The 22,912-nt window shown below is 34.8% G+C and overlaps 3 protein-coding genes across 3 annotated transcripts; 1 reads left to right on the forward strand and 2 right to left on the reverse strand.

Moving 5' to 3' along the window:
• Positions 1 to 3,714: 3,714 nt before the first annotated feature.
• LOC146923741 (uncharacterized) lies at positions 3,715 to 5,036 on the reverse strand. The gene is made up of 2 exons (XM_085710900.1): positions 4,901 to 5,036; positions 3,715 to 4,413 (listed from the first exon to the last, which is right to left on the reverse strand). Exons 1-2 carry the CDS (start codon positions 4,983 to 4,985, stop codon positions 3,902 to 3,904), a joined length of 597 nt encoding a protein of 198 aa, XP_085567026.1. The 5' UTR covers positions 4,986 to 5,036; the 3' UTR covers positions 3,715 to 3,901.
• A 12,742-nt stretch (positions 5,037 to 17,778) lies between these two features.
• Positions 17,779 to 19,243, forward strand: LOC146923742 (putative methyltransferase At1g29790). The gene has a single exon (XM_085710901.1). The coding sequence runs from the start codon at positions 17,836 to 17,838 to the stop codon at positions 18,994 to 18,996; it is 1,161 nt and encodes a 386-aa protein (XP_085567027.1). The 5' UTR covers positions 17,779 to 17,835; the 3' UTR covers positions 18,997 to 19,243.
• Positions 19,244 to 20,757: 1,514 nt separating this feature from the next.
• LOC146923743 (uncharacterized) lies at positions 20,758 to 21,737 on the reverse strand. The gene is made up of 2 exons (XM_085710902.1): positions 21,612 to 21,737; positions 20,758 to 21,343 (listed from the first exon to the last, which is right to left on the reverse strand). Exons 1-2 carry the CDS (start codon positions 21,694 to 21,696, stop codon positions 20,919 to 20,921), a joined length of 510 nt encoding a protein of 169 aa, XP_085567028.1. The 5' UTR covers positions 21,697 to 21,737; the 3' UTR covers positions 20,758 to 20,918.
• Positions 21,738 to 22,912: the final 1,175 nt, after the last annotated feature.

Here is a 22,912-nt window from a genome sequence, read left to right on the forward strand (position 1 = left end):
TCGGTTGAAGCAATTTAAGATTTTTATTTTTTAATATAATAAAAATCCAGAAACACCCATTTTCATGTGCTCTGCATCTCCTATAAAAAAAATCCCCACCTCTCTATGTTGCATCATGCGTAAAACTTCAGAACCAAAACCATCCCTCTTTTATGTTTTTTTTTTTTTCAGAACAAAGTCAATTATGTCTTGAATCTCGTTACATAATACAAATTTTGTGAAATTAGTACTCTTACTTTTCCTGATCTCTGTGTGTTGTTAATCTTTGGTAGAAATAATTTGTTGTGAGTGTCAGATTCAAGATCTAAGGAAGTTATTGATCTGGATAAATCCTTATTCTTGATCGATCGAAAAAGCACAACAACGTTGTGGTTGTGGTTACCTGTGTTGTGGGACAACTGGAGTTTGATTGGAGGTGTGAGATACTGATGGGTGAGTGTGAGGATGAGGGAGCAGTTTGTGTTTTAAGGGAGGTTGTTTTTTTTTTCACGGTAGAGCGAGATTTAAATGGAAGAGAGAGTGGCGTTTGATGGATTGGACTTGGAAGAGATGAGAGCGAACTTTTCCCTTCTTGCCCATAAAAATTAAAAATAAAAAAAGAAAGAGCCGGTTGCCTAGTTTCAGATCTAAAAGTATGTTGATGTGGCAATAGCATATGGGCGAGTGTTTGACCGCGAGTGTGTGAGAGACTGCCGCGAGTGTGTGAGAACTACTAGCGGCAGTCTCTCACACACTCGCGATCAAACACTCGCCTGATTATTGGCACACGTCAGTCAACTTTTTTAAATTTAAACCGGTTAACCGGTGCAGTCGGTTGAAGCAATTTAAGATTTTTATTTTTTAATATAATAAAAATCCAGAAACACCCATTTTCATGTGCTCTGCATCTCCTATAAAAAAAATCCCCACCTCTCTATGTTGCATCATGCGTAAAACTTCAGAACCAAAACCATCCCTCTTTTATGTTTTTTTTTTTTTCAGAACAAAGTCAATTATGTCTTGAATCTCGTTACATAATACAAATTTTGTGAAATTAGTACTCTTACTTTTCCTGATCTCTGTGTGTTGTTAATCTTTGGTAGAAATAATTTGTTGTGAGTGTCAGATTCAAGATCTAAGGAAGTTATTGATCTGGATAAATCCTTATTCTTGATCGATCGAAAAAGCACAACAACGTTGTGGTTGTGGTTACCTGTGTTGTGGGACAACTGGAGTTTGATTGGAGGTGTGAGATACTGATGGGTGAGTGTGAGGATGAGGGAGCAGTTTGTGTTTTAAGGGAGGTTGTTTTTTTTTTCACGGTAGAGCGAGATTTAAATGGAAGAGAGAGTGGCGTTTGATGGATTGGACTTGGAAGAGATGAGAGCGAACTTTTCCCTTCTTGCCCATAAAAATTAAAAATAAAAAAAGAAAGAGCCGGTTGCCTAGTTTCAGATCTAAAAGTATGTTGATGTGGCAATAGCATATGGGCGAGTGTTTGACCGCGAGTGTGTGAGAGACTGCCGCTAGCAGTTCTCTTCTTATAAAGTGCAATATTCTATATGGAGGATTATAAACATACACTTAAAATGTCCCCGTGATCTTAGCTCAGCTCATATCCAGGGTCCAAAGAATAAATGATATCCATTTGAAAAGGAAAAAAGTTTCATAACAGACCTTAGTGCTTCAGCTCCTAAAATTTGTTCTCCAAATATTTGATGGTGTTTAACTTCCCTATTCATCTTTTTAAACTTGACTAATTAACCTAAAGCAGTAGTCAGGGCCGGCCCATAGCCTGTCGAGGTTGTGCTATGACACCGGGCCCTGATTATTTTGGGGCCCAAATTTTTTTTTTAAAAAATACAAGTCCATAAATAATGACTTATATATGTTGAATGTGGGGTATATGACAGAAAAAGTGTCATGGTCTAGTGGCTTCCTCCTTGTTTTTTGGCTTCCCTGACCTGGGTTCAAGGCCCAGCAGGCTCCTTTTTATTAAATTTAGTCTTTTTTTTTTTTTTCTTGTTTTGTATATATATATTTTCCTATATAGCCGAATCCAAACCCTTTGTTTTTTGTACCCAATTTTTTTTTTAAACCATCAATCTTTTTTGTGCTTCCTTTTGGGGCCAATATTTTAAATTATAACGGGGTCTCTAAATTGTTTAAGACGGCCCTGGCAGTAGTGAAATAAAGTTTCTGTTCTTTATAGTGTAGCTTTTCATGATAATACGTCATTGCTGCTTGTTTCTTAGATTACAGACCAATATGAAGATATGATCTTTTTGTACAATGCTTGTTTGCACAAGCTGGTTATGTACTTCTTCTCTAACCCTCTAGATAGAGATAAGGTTAGTTAGTTTTTCATTTCTTACACGTAGAACATGCTCTGATTTGGTTGGTTAAATTCACACCTCTAGCTAGTATTTGGTTTAGTTTAGGTTGCCAAATTATTATTTTTAATTACTGCATCTAGCCTCTTATCTCTTCTATTATTTAGCCGGTCATTTCTCCAAGTTATTGCATGAGATGATATAATGGCCAATAGGTTCTATTTTTTAACTTCTCATCGGTGCAAATTTTTGAAGATATGAGGATCCAAGGTGAAGGTTTATGAGTGTGCTTAGTCCATACCAAGTTGTTTGATCACATGATTTTTCCACGGATAATAGAATGATATTTTCAAGTTATTTAAATCTCTTATGTGGTTGTTGATGTACTACTTTGTCTACTGTTCTATTAAGTTACCGACTATGCTCTCATGGGAGATTTTTCTTTTATATGAATATGAAAAATAAGAAGAATGAGACCAATTTGGGACTAAGAGAGCACAAGAAAAATTGTTTATCACATGGACAAAATTGCTTAATTATTATCACTTTTAGGGGTATTTTGCTGATATATATAAAATTATAGGCGCTATTTGTTCATAACCGATATAAAAATTCAGATTTTTTTTTCAAAAAAAAGGAAAAAACAAATACCCCCTATTATCAATTTTCTTTTTTTTGGTCTTTTTTCAATCGAAGGGATATTTACAAAATTTTACAATTTCGGAGGTATTTACCATTTACTCGTTGAACAAGTATATCCCAACTTACAATAATCGAATGAATGAGAACAATTTTCTCTCGTGCGTGTGCCGAAAGTGAAGAAGAAAACAAGCTCGATGGGATCCTTAAAAGTGGAAAACAAGACGTGTTGTTACTTAATTATTTATTTATGTGAAAGTTAATTACTATTTTTGATTAATTATCTTGAATTGGATCATATATTCATATATTATGATAGTTTACTGTTTCTTAACCAAGATGTTTGGAAAATTTATTGAATAGTTCTTACTTGCATTTAGTCCACGCATTGATTTAATTTGGTCTTGACAACAATCATTTTCCCACTTTTTTTGTTTAAAATTTTCCACTGAAGTATGAGCTTTGGCTTCGGTGTATGTGTGCATGAAAAACTAGGTAACTGATCTACTTGCTCAATGTTTTGACTTGCCTCAGTCTAATTCGATTAGTTTAATTGCTCTCTAATTTTAATACATACTAGAATTTCTCCCTTATATTTTCAAATTAAAAAACCACTCGAGGGAACAACTTACCAATAAAAAATCGGGCCCACCTACTAAAATACACAATTAGATCAATTTCAAGCATGAATTTGATGATAACCATGCTAGTTAAATTATGATTCCAGATATGCAGTAATTTATGATTTTTTTATTCTCAATAATTTATGAGACAATTGAGCTCATTAAATATATAAGATATGATAATACAATATATTCCACTTGCAAGCATGGAGTAAAAGCGTTGCCGCTCTCATAGCTAAATTGAATATATTTCTACTGTGCTAAAATAAGTATCACATAATGATACAATCAACATTATTTTTGCTAGCAAAATAACTTTAGTTGCTCCTATGATGTTGGACTCGGTGAAGGTGAATCAGATGAACTGGGCGATTTAGCAGGCGAACTAGGTGATTCAGCAGGTGAATTTGGGGATTCAAGAGGCGAATTAGACGATCCAGGAGGAGTATTTGGCGATTCAGACGGTGAACTTGGTGATGTTGGAGGAAAAGTGGGTGATTCAGGAGGTGAGCTTGGTGATTCTTGAGGTGGACTAGACGTTTTAGGATTTGAAGGTGTACTTGGTGTACTCGGCCATCCAGGTATGTTGGGCCATCCAGGTATGATTGGAATATCGGGCCATCCAGGTATGATTGGAATATCGGGCCATCCAGGTATGTTTGGTATATCAGGTATAGGTATGTCTGGTAAACCGGGTATGATTGGTATTTCAGGCCATCCAGGTATGTCAGGAATATCTGGTATAGGTATGTCTGATATACCAGGTATGATTGGTATATCAGGCCATCCAAGTATGTCTGGAATACCATCCTTATTATTTTGTTTTGTAGGAACCTCAACTGCAAAAATATGAACCACAAACAAATCAAATTACACATATCTTACATCAAATTTACCTTCAAATGTAGTAATTTAAGAATAATGGACTCAAATTAAATTTTGGTTAGTCATAATTTATATATAACATATATCCATATGCAAATATGTTAAGTGCATGAGATGATCACATAAATTTTACCACGGATAAAATAAGACAATAAGAGTGGCTAATAAAAAATAATCAATTAGAGTGAAAGAGTTGAAGATGTCTTACTACTTGAACTTTCATGGTTAATATAAAGAATGGTTCGTTAATGTAATGTCCAAAGAGAAGACTATGTTAAGGGGAGAGGTAAATATAGGTATTTAAGTGGAGAAGCACATAAATTGTAAATGAAATGTGGATATGAGTAGATCTTAATTGTAGCAATTATGTTATTTATGAAAAGAAAATTCACTTGCAAGAAAACTGACTCTTTCTTTTTCTATAGGTTGGGGAAATCTTACCCAAGTTCCTAGCTTCTCCCATGGAAGAGATAAAAAAAACCATGACCAAGAGGCATTGGATGAGCAAGAATAATTTAGAACACATTTTTTCTTAAGTAAATTAAAATTAAAAAATTAAAATTAGAATAAACTAAAAGTTGGCTGATGAAAATTTGTGTCAAAGGATATTGTATATATAGGAGAGATGGAGAGTGGACGAGTCCACCATATGCCAGTAAGTTAGTCTTTGGTCATAAAACATTATTGGTAAATTATAAACTTCGAAAGCGGTCATTGTTTTAAAACAAAATAACAAAGGTAAAAATGGTTTTATATCATAGGGAGACTATTATTTCCATAGCTATATATTTTGTTGATTTTTTAAACAACCCTTGTAATTTATTGTTGAAGATACTTTACTATAACACCATATACAAAGTCAAACATTTTTTTCATTTTTGAAGGCAAATGGTATACAAAATTTGATTCACAATACTTTTATAAAAATTATTCTAAATAAATCATCTTGTACATATTGTTTTTAGAAGGTATCATATTATGCTTAAAGTGGTCTTTCAAATTGTTTTGACTGACATCCAGTGGCGTATCCAGGACCCTAGGTCAGGGGGTGCAAATTTTTTAACTTCATAAATTATTATTATATATAAATAAAAATGTTAAAATATATACACCAAGTTTTTGTACATTAATTGTTTTCTTCGTATTTTACTGTAAATATATGACATTTTTAACCAAATCACATCAATTAAGAAAGTCGGTGGTAATATTAAATTTGTTTGTAATTACTATTGTTTTTATAATTTGATCTTTTAAGAGAAAGAAAGTTAGTTTATTTTTGCAACATAATATTTATTGTTGATTGAATAAAAAGATATAAAATAAATAGAGATATGTTGGCAAAAAAATAATTAATGTATGGAACTACAAAGTGAGTCTTATAAAAAGGGACAACTTTTTTTTTTGTTAAGATGGTCTTATAGTTAGGGACAATGGTAGTACTAAATTTACAATATTGTCATTGTTTACCCAATCAAATAATTTATTAACAATATTATCATCGCTATTGTCATTGCTTACCCAATCAAATAATTTATTAACAATATTATCATCACTATACTAACATATATATGATGATGAGAATATATAATATATGAGTCCATGCATATATAAATGGCGTGCAGTGGCAGATTTTTTTTTTTAACAAAATAATGTTGATTTTTCCAACTTTAAATTTTTTGTCCATGATTATAGTAAAAAAAATCACATATGTTAGTCACAACTCACAACCTCTAGCGGAAATCATGATCAAGATGATATTACTATTACTGAGAGAACGAAGTTGTCAAAATCTGGATTGTTGAAAGATTTTCAATTTGATAGTCATCAAAAGTCCTTTCATTATATACAATACTTACAACAGCATTGTTTAGCTTCTATCAGAATGTCGCATGTCGAATGAGGTTTCTCTCCTAGGGTTTCGCATGTCGAATGAGGTTTCTCTCCTAGGGTTTCGTCGCCGCTCGCCGCGTCCCTTGTGAGTGTGTTGATTCATCGTTACGGTTAGGTTTTTCCTAATCTGTACGTTCAGTGTCACACCTAATCTACTCATCTTGTGTGATTATGGTGGTAAGGTATGTGTGTCTTCTATGTAATTGGATCAAGTTTCAACATTCTTAGATGTGATTCCATATTCCGTCAATTCCCTCATAAATTCACAAATTGTCTCAATTTAAAGTCAATTAATTACGGGTATCATGATCATGGTCATGGATATTGATTAGATAAGAATGATGTTATTTTCCTCCTGTAGTCTGGAACCGAACCTTGCATTTGTTATCTCCACCTCTTGTTTCATTCTTATTCACATAGATAATAGGATAATGTATCATGGAACTGCCAACAGTCGGCAAGATAATGTATGGGCAGGACCCGATAGTCGGGCCTGCCGGGAGTCATGAGTCTTGTATCATGGAACTGCCGAGGTCTGGGAAACCTGAGTGTAGTTCCAAAATTAAAATTCCTAGTCCGGTATTACAATCCGGATGCTCTTTTCCTTAGTGAGACATTAGTCAACATAAATAAAATCGAAGAGTTTCGTTATTTGTTGGGTTATGATTATTGTTTTGCCCCTGATAGAACAGGAAGAGGTGGTGGCATAGCACTTTTTTGGCGTAAATCTCTGAACTGTACAATTGTTAATTATTCCGCTAATCATATAAATGCTAGAATTGAGGAAGGCAGCAACACTGCCTGGTTACTGACAGGGTTTTACGGCTATCCAGAAGGGGGAAGAAGAAGAGATTCTTGGAATTTCCTTCGTAACCTTGCGAGCAATACCAACCTTCCTTGGTGCGTATTTGGTGACTTCAATGACATTTTACACGCACAAGAAAAGAAAGGTAGAGCGGTTAGAGCAAATTGGCTTATCCGTGGCTTTCGTCAAGCAGTCGAAGATGCAGGGCTAATTGATATGCATATGGAAGGGTATCCTTTCACATGGTTTAAAAGCCTTGGTACGCCTCGTGCAGTTGAAGAAAAATTGGATAGAGCTTTAGCAAATGAAGCATGGATGCAAATGTTTCCTCATGCACGGTTAGAAAATCTTGTAGCTCCGTCGTCTGACCATTATCCAATCTTGTTGGAAAGAAGACCTGTGCAGCGACCGTTCAGAATGCGCAGAGCATTTAAGTTTGAGAACGCATGGAGGTTAGAGGAGGGTCTGAATGAGGTGGTCAAACAGAGCTGGCAAATCAGTGCAGGAAGCAACGTAATTTCAAAGTTGTCTGCGTGTGCAGAAGAATTGACACATTGGAGCAAAAACCATTATAATAAATTACGTGGGGATATTGAAAATTGTCGTAAAGAGCTGAACCGGTGCCGAGGTAATGCAGGAATAGCCAATGAAATTCAGTTTGAATCCTTGCGGAAGAAAATGACTCATTTATTGGTGCAAGATGACATGTATTGGAGACAAAGAGCTAAGGTGCATTGGTACCGAGATGGGGACCTCAACACTAAATTTTTTCACGCCGCAGCTACTTCTAGGAAGAAGGTAAATACAATTTCTTCTCTTGAAAATACTGATGGTGTTCGAATAACTGATGAGGTTGGCATGAAAAATATAGCAAAAGAGTATTTTGAAGAACTGTTTGCCGAGAAGCAAAGTGTCAGACAACCTGTTATTGATGTTTTGCATCAAGTTATTAGTAACAATGATAATGAGCAGCTCACTGCCCCATTTCAGTTAGAGGAGTTTAGGGATGCAATGTTTTCAATGAAGCCAGATAAATGTTCAGGACCTGACGGGTTTAACCCGGGTTTTTATCAACATTTTTGGAAGTTGTGTAGCGAAGAAATATTTCATGAGTGCTGCCAATGGCTGAACGAAGGACATTTTCCCCCCTCGCTGAATGCAACAAATATCGCTCTTATTCCGAAAGGTAATGAGCAAAGATCTATGAAAGATTGGAGGCCTATAGCACTTTGCAATGTTCTTTACAAGTTAGTGTCGAAGGTTCTGGCCAACAGGTTAAAGAGAGTTCTTCATAAGTGTATTGCAGAGACACAATCAGCTTTTGTGCCCGGAAGATCCATCCTAGATAATGCACTAGTTGCTATCGAACTAGTTCATTACATGAAAACCAAAACAAGGGGCAATGAACGGAGTGTGGCTTTAAAATTGGACATTAGCAAAGCATATGACAGAATTGACTGGTTGTATCTTAAAGAGGTAATGTGCAAAATGGGGTTCTCAGATAAATGGATCAGTTGGATCATGATGTGTGTGGAGACGGTAGATTACTCAGTTATAGTTAACAAAGATATTGTGGGACCAGTCATCCCGGGTCGTGGACTCAGGCAAGGCGACCCTTTGTCGCCGTATCTGTTTATTTTGTGTGCAGAGGGTTTAACAGCACTTATAAGAGATGCCGAAGCTAGAGATGAACTTCAAGGAGTTCGTATCTGCAGAAATGCACCGGTTGTTTCACATTTACTTTTCGCGGATGATTGTTTCTTGTTTTTTCAGGCAAAGGAGAGTCAAGCCCAAGTGATGAAGCATATTCTGAATGTTTATGAGGAAGCATCTGGACAGGCTATAAGTTTACCTAAATCAGAAATATTTTATAGCCGTAATGTTCAACAACAAACTCAAAATAACATCACTGATATTCTAGGAGTGCAAGCAGTTATGGGGACAGGTAAGTATTTAGGCTTACCATCTATGGTTGGACGTAGCAAGAAGGAAACTTTCAGCTTCATTAAGGACCGTGTGTGGCAGAAGATAAATAGTTGGAGCAGCAAATGCCTTTCTAAAGCAGGGAGAGAAGTGATGATAAAATCAGTTTTGCAATCAATTCCCACATATGTCATGAGCATATTCAGGCTACCCAATAATCTGTTAGATGAGATAGAGAAAATGCTTAACGCGTTCTGGTGGGGACATGGTGGAGGTAATAGCAGAAGTTTGCATTGGCTGGCATGGGATAAATTATCCATGCCTAAAAAATTTGGCGGAATGGGGTTTAAAGACCTTGCAGCGTTCAACGTTGCTATGCTCGGAAAACAAGGTTGGAAGCTCCAAACTGAAACTGATACTTTAGTCTCGAAGGTGTTCAAGGCAAGATACTTTCCGCATAGTAATTATCTCGGGTCAAAATTAGGACATAATCCTAGTTTTGTATGGCGTAGCATTTTTAGTGCGAAAATGGTTGTAAGGCATGGTACGAGGTGGAGAATTGGCAGTGGCTATGACATTTCAATGATCAACGAACCTTGGATAGGAATGGGATTGCGTGTTCCCCCTGCAGCCCCGGGTGATTTATCTTATCAAGGTTATTCGGTAGGACATTTGATTCATCAAGATACGAAGACCTGGAATGAAGCACTTATCAGAGGTATTTTTGAGGCAGGAACAGCTCAGCAAATTCTGAACACGCCATTGTTTCCGCAAGTGAATGAGGATAAGCTGGTTTGGAAACCGGAGAAAAATGGACAATATTCAGTTAGGAGTGCTTACCGGGTTTGTGTGGAAGAGATTGTAGATATGTCTCATTTACACAGGAATGGTTTTTGGGGTGGAATTTGGAAATTAAAAGTTCCACCTAAGGTTAAGAATATGGTGTGGCGAGTGTGTAGAGAATGTTTACCTACTCGTGTGCGTTTGAAGTCTAGAGGAGTAAACTGTCCGTCGTCATGTGTTTTTTGTAACGACCCTCACGAGGACTGTTATCATATGTTTTTCCACTGCTGTACAGCAGTTGGGATTTGGAGAAGTACAGGTTTATGGCAGGTGATACAACCGCTTCTGCATAGGTTTGATGATGCACCGGAAATTATTTTCTATCTGTTGGAACATGGTTCAGCGGTGCAATCTGAGCTACTAGTCACAATTATGTGGAGCATTTGGAAGAGTAGGAATAATAAGTTATGGCAGCAAGTAACAGAATCGAATGGAAGTATAATTGAGCGAGCAAAACACCTCCTTGAGGATTGGAGAAATGCAAACATGAAGCAGCAAGTACAGACATCTCAGCAAGGAAATGCAGCTGCTGTCATGCTGCCAAATACATTACAGGACACGGCAGGAAGCATTGAAGAGACTAGGTGGAAAAAACCAATGCGTGGACGGCTGAAATGTAACGTGGACGCTTCGTTCTCATCTTCCACTAATAAAGTGGGTGTAGGCATGTGTATAAGGGACGAAGAAGGATGTTTTATTCGTGCAAAAACAATGTGGCACACACCGTTATGTTCAGTTGACATTGGAGAAGCATTGGGGCTGTATCACGCTATCCGTTGGGTTCATGAGTTACAACTACAAAATGTGGATTTTGAGGTAGATTCGAAGCGTGTAGCAGACTATTTTAACCGAGGCAATGGTGACATCACAGAATTTGGGGCCATTATGGATAGTAATAGAAACTATTGTTCTCTTTATTTACCAAACTCTCATGTTGAGTTTTCTAGGAGGCAAGCGAATGGGGTTGCCCATGAATTAGCAAAGGCAGCTCTTTCCGAGTCTAGCTTCCGTATATTTGATTATGTTCCAACATGTATTAACGATTTGATATCTAATGAAATGCTATAAGCATATTTTCTTCAAAAAAAAAAAAAACTCACAACCTCTAGCAAGGGTAACATTTAAAAACAAAATGTTTTCTGGCCCAAGCCCATAAATCATAATAAGATGAAGTTATTTGGAGCTTATCTCTCTTAGAGATAAGTGTAGAAGTAGCCGCCACAGTTTCATCTTCTTCCTTGTTTCATTTCTCATCCTTTTTCCACTTTGCTCTATCCTGTTCTTCTATTGTGCGACACTTCTGTATCATTTTTTTTCCAGTTTTTTTTCTTGGTTTGTGAGAGCAAGAGTTGGTCAGATCAGAGGTGCAAAAGGAAATTTTCAGGGTGTGCAAAGTGCAAAAAATATAAGATTTTAGGAGCAAATTTGAAAAATCCAGGGTGTGCAGGTGCACACCCTCAACCAAGTGTAGATCCGCCCCTGCTGACATCCAACTGATTAAATTTTTTTCTTTTGTATAATATGGATGCTTTTATCCACTTTTGATTTTTTTTCTTTCTATTTTCAATTTTTAGATGACTTAGTCGCAAGTAGATGAACATGAACAAATGAAGTTGTATATATTTTAAAACCAACATTGAAGTAGATTAACATCAGCCTATATTGTTAGGTTGGAAATCTATGAACGAACGTGAACATGAAACATATGTGTGAAGTTGGAAGGAAAATTTAAAATCAAATGCAAAGAAAAAAAAAATCAATTTCTTACAACTTCAAATGAATTTATATTTTTTCCTTTACCAAATGAAGTAGATGAAAATGATCCATAGGTGTGAAGTTGGAAGGAAATTGAAAGATTAAACATTAAGTAATAAGATTTTGAGTTAGTGTGATGTGAATTGAAAAAATAGAGAGTGAGGATCCCATATAAAATATAACACACACATTAGTAGTGTTTCAATTGCGGTATTTAATTTTAAATACTTGATAATGATAAAAATAATAATTATTATTATTTTCATTCGTGAATATCACTTTCCATAACTTTAGCTTATGTTGGTTGTGATAAAAATAAGAATTCAACTGAGTTTTCTATCTTTCCTTCATTCATATCCAATGAGTTTGTTTCCTCCACTCTTGTGGATTGATTTTTTATTTTTTATCTTATCCACAAGTGTTGTTGAACTGATTAGTGGTTAAGTTTCTTTTTGATTTTATCCATTAGAGTAACTGTTGTCATTGTTTTAGTTAAAACAATTACAAAATCTCTATAAAAACAGAGGTCTCCTCTCAGTTCAAAATTCGCACCAAAGAGTTTTATTGAGTTGTCGAGAAATCTTTTTGTCCCTATTCATCTCCTCGTCTCCTTTTTATGTCCCTTCGAAATTAAGAGTGTTCTTAAGACCTTAATCCCTATTCGGTATAATGTCTCTTCGAAATTAAGAAAGGTCTTAACATTGCCACTTCAATAATATACGCCCCTTCAGAATAAAGAGTACTTTTAAGATCATAGTTCCTTTTTGGAATAATAATGTCCCGTTAGATTAAGAATGATCTTAACAATATATAAATATGCTTCTGCTTGTGGAGAAAATAAAATGTCAGAATGGTGGTGTTATACCCTAATTTTGGACCTAAAAATACTAACTCAATTCTTCTTTTCTTGCATTTTAAAGTCATTTGATATGTCTCTGATTAATTGCATCTTTCTCTGCATTTTATTTCAATGTTATTTGCAAAATTCACATGGAAGGGTATTTTACTCATTTCCTATGTCAAATTTCTCTCAGTCTTTCAAAATTTTGTTTGAGTCTTTTCATTTGGTTAGAATAAGTCTCTGTTTCATTCTATGTCAAAATCCATTTCAAAAACTGCATTTGAAGTCATTTTGGGTCAGTTTTGCCCCTAGGGGCATTTTAGTCTTTTCACGTGATAAAACCCTGTTTAAATTCTAAAAATTGTCTCAGAGTCTTTTAATTTTGCTTATATGAGTCCTTGCTTCAATGTCTTGTTAAAAATCCATTTTTAAATTGCATCTGAGTCATTTTCAGTCGTTTTAGCCCCAGGGGCATTTTGGTCATTTCACACGAAATTTCGGCAGAGAGAGGTTACTTTAAAGTACCTCATTTAGGCCATTGGTTCGTTTTAGTCCGTTTTGTCAATTTTAATCGTTTCACTTTACGTTATTTTCCGGTTACCAATTTTAATTCATTTTATTTTTAATTTTCATTCTAAGTCATTTTTGTTAAAAATTGCAGTTTAATCCCTTTAGTTTAGTTAATTGCATTTTAGTCCATTTTTGTCCAAGTCATAGTCTGGTGCCACGTGTCAGGTCCCAATTGGTCCAAGAGTTAGTTATGCCACATGTCAACAGTCTATTGGTCCAGTCCATACAAGTGTCAGCTATAAAGCAGGCCAACTCACCAAAATTCTGCAGAAGCAATCATTACATTCCAACTCATCACAAACAACTTTCCCATTCTCTCTCCTCCATTCACCAGATCAAAGAACGAAAATCTGTAACAAACTCTCAAGAACAAGATGAAGATTCATCTTCATCTTCATCCATAAACCAAAACAATTCTCCAGAAGAATCAACAACACAATACAAACCGTTCCAACTGATACATGGCGATTCTCAGAGATTCGTCATAGAACCTTCATCATCGAATCCATCACTTCGCAATTCAAGCGCAGGTCCGCCACAAATCGTGACGAACTCAACACGATCACGAAGCTACGACTGAGAAGAAGAAGGATCGAAGCTAAAAAGTGACGAATCCAGCAAATTCACAAAGAGCAAGATACGAAAGAGAAGAAGAAGGTGAAACCGATTCATCTCGGATTCCGAATCAAAACGGTTCAAACTGCAACGTGTCAACAATTACAGAAGGAGTGGAAAGGAAGATAGATCGCAGCACAAGAAGAAAACGAAGGTGAAAGCAAAGGATTCCCTCAGCCTCCTTGTTCGATTTCGAAGACGCGTGAAGCTCTTTCCTCTCAGTTCATCGTTTCTTTGTCCATCACTGAGGTACCGCACCTTCCTTTCCTTTTATCTCCGTTTGCTTTTGGTTTCGAAATCAAAAGAAATGTAGATCTAGGTTTCGATGCTTTTCTTTTTCACAAAACAGAGGCCGGATTCGTCTTTAGAACGATAAAAGCTTTAAAAAGATGTAAAAATCTTTGAGATTGGACGGTTGTGAAACTCGTCGGAATCCACGCTTCTCGCCGGAGAAGATGAAGATTCCGGCGAGAATTTGAACTTTCCGGCGGACAAATCCAGAATCCGGCCGTCGTTTTGTTGAAAGAGGAGAGAGCTTCTCTCTCTAACTTACCCTAGAGAGAGAAACGAGCATGATTTGTGTTGATTCCCTCATACATTTTGCTTTTATACCTGCTCCTAATCCTATGTGCGCTCGCCTACGGTATTCTGGTGATCCTTCGTGTGCTGTAGCCTCTGGATCTTGGATCTGATCCATGTGGATCAATCCAACGATCCTCAGGCGTTCTGATGATCCGTTCCCATTAGTATGCGGGCTTGGGCTTAGTTTTTGTGGTTGAGGTTCATTTTGCTGGATTTTACTGCTGTTTACACTACTGCCTGATACTGTTCACACCCCTGTTATGCTTAAAATCTTTGTAAAAAATTCTAAAAATAATTCTTACATGTTTCTTGGTGATCTGGAGTTTTTTTTTTGTGATACTTTGCACATGAAATTTGATAAAAGAATATGTGTGGTTTTTTTGCTTTTTTTTGTTAAAATTGATAATTCTCTTGCACTTTTTAAGCCTAAAAAACCTTTAAAAAATTCCTAAAAAATTCATATAGGCTTCTTGATGATTTTGTAGCATTTTGTGATAATTTTCACATGTTAAAATTGGTAAAAAAAAATAAGGTGTAATTTTCTTGCTATTTTGTGACATTTTGTGCTAAAAATGAATGAAACTTTGCTTGATTTCAATCCCCATTGCTTGATGAACACTTGTGACCTATGCCACTTGATTTGAGAGAGTTTTAGCTACTGTTTGTGTTGATATTAATGCATGAGTATGAATCTTGATAGGTTACTTAGTTTACAAGTTACTTGTGTAAATAAATAATGCAAATATGCTTGAAGTTTGTTTTAAAATGCCAAGTAAATCATGTTGCCTTAATTCCCATTCCAAGACTTGATTCTAAACCTTTAAAAATGTATTGGAATGTGAGAATTATAGGTCATATGGTTCTTGCATTCTATGAACAAATTTTAGCCATGTTTGCACTCATTTTCTATCTTTTATGTTCTAGTGTTTCTCTTGCTTTATTTCCTTTGATATTGTCATGTGCTACTAACTCCTTTCATTTCATGTTTCATCATTTCATAAGCATCTCCATTTCATCCCACATTCATCTCTATTTTTTTTTTACAATTTAAGTTGTACCAAAGTTAGACTGTAAATATTTAGGAGTTTTGTAATATTTTCCTTTATGCACTTTTAATTTCTTGGCAAAGAGGCCATAGAATGTATCTAGGGCATGATGTAATAAGGACAATGGACTCTAATGATGTACACCGACACAAGCACCGACACATGCACACACATCACTATATAGTTAGAATATGCATGTTTAGATGTATGTGTAGGATTGTATGTTTAGATGAATGTTTAGGCTTTATACTTAGAAAAATCATTTTCCCAAAAACTTGAACAAACTTCACTCAAACTTTTTTCATAATAAACCTTGGGGTCAAAACCCCATTGAATTTTCCTCTTATTTTCTTAATCAAATTTCAATGAAAAATAATCATATTTGACTTCTTTTGCAAATCACTAATTCAAACTCACAATTTCCTAATCTCATGCCCTTGAGGTCTCTTTCTATTCTTCAAAACTCCATTTTCAAACTTAAAATCAACCAACAAAAACATTTTTGGAAGAGAACTACGGTGGATTTGATCCCTTAAACGGGTACGTAGGCAAGGAGCAAAATTCCTTCAATTCAAATAAAATAAAAATTCAAACACATTCTTCTCCCTCCAATTCTTCACTTAGAAAACTCTTAGGCTTAATATCACTTTTCAAAATAGCATTTAAAAACAAAGCGCGCGCGTAGAAATTAAAGACGGTTCCTATAGGTTACTATAGTCGTTATGGGTGCCTAACACCTTCCCGTAGCGAAAACAACTCCCGGACCTCGTTTCTCAAAGGTTTTTTCTTATTTTTCCCTTCCCAAGAAAAAATGAGATATCACCGGTTTAAAAGGTTCAAACGTAATCAATGTTTGACACCCGAAAACCAAGATAAAACAGGTGGTATCACCATATTTGAGGGGTCGTAGTACCATATTGACATTTTGGAGAACTTAGAGTTTAGAATGGTGATAACACCATATTTGAGTGGTCTTAGCACCATGATAGAGTGGTCACAGTACCATATTAGAGTGGTTTCAGCATTTTAAAGAGTGGTTCTTGTACCATATTGGATGTGTAAATCCGGAACGATTTTATATAGTACAATAGTTAATCGCACAGTTGTAGCTAAGCATGTTTTTTCCTGGAGGCGGCGTGGTTGATAGTCTGTCTTGCACAATTTTAAGTATTGCTGACTCGGTCGTGACTCAACATAGTAACAATTTCAGTAGATATTCTCTTTCAAAATAGAATTTGGGAATCCAATTATCAACATTTCGAAAATTCAAAACCAACACTTCACTTTGCACTCTTGATTCCAATGCATTCCATTAGATTTAATAACCACTGGTTGAGTGAGTAAACGAACCCATGTAATATGCTATTTAACCATCTCTAAGATAACAATTTTATGTCTTCTAACCATGATTCCACCAATCCATTTTTGTCTTAGAATATTTTCGCATTATGACCTTTTAAGATTACCCAAACGCAAGCAAACCAGATGACGCTAAACTTTTCTGTCAACACCCTTCTGTTGTCAATCAACCCTTTAAACTGTATGAAGTTTTGACTAGATGTGTTGTGTAAAATAATATATACCCTCGGCCAATTTAGAATCTGATGTCAAACCCTCTTAAACTAATTTGCATTCAAAAAATAAGTGAGGAACATTTTCCTCTTTTCTACAATCAAACAGACAAAACTTTTAAGATTCGTTACACCTTTTTTAACTAAGTTGTCTTTCGATGGTATCCTATTTTGCAATAATCTCCACACAAAAATTGAAACTTCTAGAGGAATTCAACCATTGCAAACTGCTGCAATATCCCTTGAATCATCAACTACAAGTTCTCCTACGATCAAAGAATGGAAATCCTTTTTCCAATATATAGTATTTTTTTTAAACTATTAGTAATGTACACTTCTAAAAGTGTGTGATCAAATATCAAATAATGCGTTCAAATTTTTGTGTTCACATGATAATTGCTCTTAATTAAAGATATTTATTTAACTTCTCGCAACTTGCATATAGAAGTCAATGATCATATGCATCATGCATGTTCATGTGAGTTCTTGCCGGATCTTAAGCGGGTTTTTTCCCCTCATTTGTTAATCCACAAGGAACTAGGGATCTGTAATGCATGTCCTGTGTATGCAATTTGCAATCCTAAAACAATATAATAAAATGCTAGTTCTTATTGCATAACAAACACTTCCCGATATTCTTCAAGGCTTAAAAAACTTCCACCATCACCTCAAGACCGAAACGAAAGAGCATAACAAATGGAAAATCTTGGTCAAACTGTTGACTTTCTACAAAACACTTCATGATCTACCTCCACTTAGTGCTTAGCACACAATATAATATTATACCAAAGGAATCCTTAACACTTGATAATAACTTAATAAGAAAAAGCTTAAAATCTTCGCATAAAAATGGATACCTTCGAAGCTTAGTAACCATAATCAAACTCAAAATCAATCTATAACAAACCAATAAACACACATTCCTAATTCGTAACATGGGTTCTAATATTAACCCTAATCCAAAAACCCTAACCGCCAATTTACTCTTCATTTCCCTCCTTTTATTCACAAACCTCATAACACTCTTTCTTTCCTCCACTTACCATTCCTCCACTTGTACACCAAATTTTACAACCACCACCACAGCCACCGCCGTTGAAGACAGCGCTGGCGACAGTAACCTCCCACCGGAATTCTTTGCCTCCACCTCACCACAAAAACTCCCACTAGGTTTCAACCGAAACTTCAACTCCGACACCGTCCACCCTCCCGCCGGCAGCGCATGCACCCTCTTTCCCGACGATATCCGCAGCTTCATGTCCTACGACGTGAACGGATCATGTCCAGACGACGAGATTCTCTCTCAAAGACTCCTCCTAAAAGGCTGCGAGCCTCTCCCTCGCCGCCGTTGCCGTCCGGCAGCACCACCAAATTTCCCGCCACCCATCCCCTTCCCTTCCAGTCTCTGGTCTACACCCTCAAATTCCTCCGTCGTGTGGACCGCTTACACATGCAAATCCTACACGTGTCTCATTGACCGTTCCCGCACGCAGAGAGGCTTTGATGATTGTAAAGACTGTTTTGACCTCAACGGCCGCGAGAAGCACCGTTGGACAAACCCTAGATCAAACGGTCTAGATTTTAGTATCGATGATGTTTTAGAAACACGTGAACCCGGTTCGGTTCGAATCGGTTTAGACATAGGTGGTGGAGTTGCAACTTTCGCGGTTCGAATGAAAGATAGAAACATTACAATTATAACAACGTCGTTAAACTTAAACGGTCCTTTTAATAGCTTCATAGCTTCAAGAGGGGTTGTTCCTTTATACATGAGTATTTCACAACGGTTTCCGTTTTTTGATAACACTTTGGATATTGTTCATTCCATGCATGTTTTGAGTAATTGGATACCCGAAACATTGCTTCATTTTTTGTTGTTTGATGTTTATAGGGTTCTTAGACCTGGTGGGTTGTTTTGGTTGGACCATTTCTTTTGTGTTGGGGATCAATTAGAGAATGTTTATGGACCTATGATTGAAAGTGTAGGGTTTAAGAAAGTTAAGTGGGTTGCTGGGAAGAAGCTTGATAAGGGACCTCAATTTCAGGAAATGTACCTTTCTGCTTTGTTGGAGAAGCCATTCAAGGATTCATGGTGAATAACAATGTTTTCAAATTTCTCTCTAAAAAAAAAACATTGTTTAAAAATTGAACCGAATCAAATCGTTCAATCACGTGAATTGGAATTTGTTAAAGTTTAGTAACTTGAGTGGTTCGATTGCAATTTTGTCTTAGTTTGAAACGATTTCAAGCAATTGAACTATAATTTGGAGATTTCATTGGTTTGATATTGTATTTTGTTTTTTAAATATTATAATGGTGAATAGTTATTTGATTTCCTCTCTATTTTACCTTCAACACTACATTCATATTTTAGTCTTCCATGTATCACGCTTATATTTGCAGAGTTTTGCACAAATTCTCGAAGGTTTACAACCCCTTCTATTTTATAGGGGTTTCTATCCTCCTTTTGTATAGTTCCACCAATAAATATTCCTCCTTATTAGTAATTGTATGTTAAAAAAAATCCATTTTATAATTTATAGGAGTTCCAAAATACATAGTTCATTTTATTAAAGTATTCAAATTCCATTTAAAATTTAACTATCGTACATGTATTACAAACATAAAATGTGTTAGTACAAGAATTTTTTTTACTGAATCAAGAGTGAAGAACACATTAAGGAGCCGTTGGGCATCCTGGCTAGGTCGGCACCCCCAAGGAACTTCAATTCTCTGCCGCTCACCCATATATTATAAATAAATAAATAAAAAGGAAAAATATGTACAAGAGGGGGGTTCAAACCAAACCCTCGAAAGAAAGCGAAAATTGCAGAAAACGAAAATTAGGTAACCTCGACCGGTCCCTAAAGAAACCCCCCAAACAAACTCGGACATAATGTCCAACCATATCATGTCTGTAACCATGTGACCATGACTAAGAGATCATTTGTTCAGCTATAAATATGAGAATAAACTTATGAGTAATACGAGAATCCAAATTACCTATACATCGAATATTCCAAAATTCACAATTGTTAGTACAACTTAAAATTCACAATTGCTTGATAAAATTCCTATACCAAAGGAACCTAAAAAATCTAAGTTAGAACCATATGATCATCTTCCATTTAACTACTTCTCACTTACAAACATCAATTTTCTAAGAAAATAAAAGAGAAAAAATTAGTCTACTTTTAAGATTTTTTTAGTAATTTTTATATACATTATTTTTTTCGTATTTTATTTATATATTAGTTTACCTAGTGACCCGCCTGAGATTTTATTCCGACTCTGCCACTTACTATTACATTTTTATTGTATTAAATCAGTGATTACTTTTGAGTTCGTCAAGATGAACCAATAAATATAGTTCAGCATATAACCTTCAGCTTTTTTATGTTTTTTTTTTTTTAATATTATGGAATAATACAGATGGTGTTAGGGTTTAATTGTCAACCTAGCTTCTTTTTTTTTTTTAAGGAAGGAGTTGTCAACCTAGCTGTCAACATATATATATATATATATATATATATATATATATATATATATATATATATATATATATATATATATATATATCAGAAATTTTTTATTCCTTACATTTTTAAGCGAAAATGCAACTGAAGGGATCAAATAACAGAAAAGTTAGGTCCAATTGATAAAATCCACAATTAGATCAATTTAAAGTAAGGATTTTTCAAAAAAAAAAAAAACAAGAATTTGCCGATAACCATGCTAATAGAATTACAATTCCAGATATGTAGTAATCTTGTAATTTTAATTCTTGATAATAGATGTGAGGCAGGAAATTACTAGATAAACATGATACATTATTCACCAAAAAAAAGACACAGATATGATAAAAGAATATATTCCACTTGCAAGCATTTAGAGTAAAAGCTATGCCAATACGTTTACATAACTTAATTGAAAATATTTATGATGTGCTCAACCAAGTACACTAAGTATCATATTAATGAGACAGTCAACATTATTTTTGCTTGCTAATTAACTTCAGCTACATAACGTAGGTTGGGCTCGGTGAAGGCGAACTTGGTGATTCAGAAGGCGAAGGTGAACTTGATGACTCCGAAGGCGAAGGTGATTCAGAAGGTGACGGCGATTTAGGAGTTGGACTAGGCGCTTTAGGAGTTGAAGGCGTAGGCCATCCTGGTATGTCTGGCCATCCTGGAATGCCTGGAATGTCTGGAAATGGAAATGGAAATGGAATTCCCGGTATTTTTGGGAATGGGATTCCAGGAATGTCTGGGATTGGGATTCCCGGTATGCCCGGAATTCCTGGTATTTTTGGGAATGGGATTCCTGGTATGTCTGGAAAACCGGGTATGAAACAATCAGAACTTGCATCATTGTTGTCTTTAACATTTTTTGTCGTGCAATATTTGATACCATCCACATTATTTTGTTTTGTAGCAACCTCAACTGCAAAATGTGAACCATAAACAATTCAAATTACGGATATCTTCCATCAAATTTACATTGAAATAACACGAATAGTGAACATAATCTGCACAAATTTGGCTAGTTTTTGTAGCTATTGTTTTATTTAAATTAAAAATTATGAGAGGTGGATGGGATAATCATAAATTGCAAATAAAATGTCAATATGAGTAGTTCTTGTAGCTATTATTTTATTTAAAATTATGACTCACGAAAACCAAAAGCAGGATAAAAATGGAGGAGATCTTACCCAAGTTCCTAGCTTCCCCAATGGAAGAGATCAAAATAACCACGACCAAGAGGCCTTGGATGAGCAAGGCTAGTTTAGAAAACATGTTTCTGAAGCAAAATAAAATTATAATGAACTAAAAGTTTGTTGATGAAAATTTGTGTCAAAGGGTACTCTATTTATAAGAGAGATGGAAAGTGGACGAGTCCATTAAGATTAGCATAAAAAAATTTGGTCTAACCATTTGAAAATCATTTTTAGTCATAAAATATTATTGGTAAGTTATAATTTTATGCCTATAAACATAAATGGTAAGTTATGAAAATAATATTGACTCTGAATTTTTTTTCCCAATCTTATTCGTCATTTATGGTGTTTATATGTGCATAAAATTTTATATTTTGTATTAAAATGTCGTTATTATTTTTATTAAAAAAATAATAATATTTTATTTACAGAAATATTATTCCATTTTGGTTTGTTCAATAAAAAGAAATCTATTAATTTTATACTTTAAGTACAAATACGTAATACTAAATAATCTATACGGATTAATAACATTTATTTTAAAATATATTCACCATCAAATTATAGATATGAACATTCTTTCAAAAAAAATAAAACTATAGATATGAACAAATAATATTTATTATTTTTTTAAGGAAAATAAAATTTATTATAAATAAAATTTATTATTTAATAATGGTAGTTTTTTTTTTAAAGAATATAATGGTAGTTGTTAGTTGTTACATATTTTCTATTTTAGATCATTATATTTAATGAATGTTTGAAAGTTATAATATTTATACCATTGGAAATTATATATATAAAAGTTTTCCATAATTAGTTTATAGTATAATTCAACTACTTTTTTTATGTATTATTTAATGATAATTAGTATTTCTATAAAATAATTTTAAGAGTTCTCGTGAGCTTGGCTCAGTTGGTAGGGACAATGCATAATATATGCACGGTCCTAGGTTCAAACCCAACCACCAAAAAAAAAAATTAAAAAGTTAATCTATTGATTACATAGTAGTAATGTCTATTTCGAGAGCTTTCAACATTCTCACAAACCCCTAATAAGACTACACTCACAAATAATTGTTGACATACATTTTTCGACCTTAATATGACCCACAAACTTTTGTCAAAAACAAAATGACCCACAAACTTGTCAAAAAAAAAAATGACCCACAAACAATCACTTCGATTTCAATTAAGGGTCGAATATGATTTTCCTTCCAACAAATTATCAACTTTCATTTTTCATCATATAAAAAAAGATGGTACATTTTTGTCTGTATAAAATTTTCATAAAA

The sequence above is a fragment of the Medicago sativa genome, chromosome 5 (genome assembly GCF_051527215.1).
Source record: "Medicago sativa cultivar Bolivia chromosome 5, Bolivia_mono, whole genome shotgun sequence".
Taxonomy (NCBI): Eukaryota; Viridiplantae; Streptophyta; class Magnoliopsida; order Fabales; family Fabaceae; genus Medicago; species Medicago sativa.

Coding starts and splice junctions, on each gene's coding strand:
- LOC146923741 (XM_085710900.1), bottom strand. CDS start 4,985: ATGTGTTCTAAATTATTCTTGCTCATCCAATGCCTCTTGGTCATGGTT. Junction 4,414..4,900: donor GGGAGAAGCTAGGAACTTGG/GTAAGATTTCCC, acceptor ATATTTTTGCAG/TTGAGGTTCCTACAAAACAA.
- LOC146923742 (XM_085710901.1), top strand. CDS start 17,836: ATGGGTTCTAATATTAACCCTAATCCAAAAACCCTAACCGCCAATTTA.
- LOC146923743 (XM_085710902.1), bottom strand. CDS start 21,696: ATGTTTTCTAAACTAGCCTTGCTCATCCAAGGCCTCTTGGTCGTGGTT. Junction 21,344..21,611: donor TGGGGAAGCTAGGAACTTGG/GTAAGATCTCCT, acceptor CACATTTTGCAG/TTGAGGTTGCTACAAAACAA.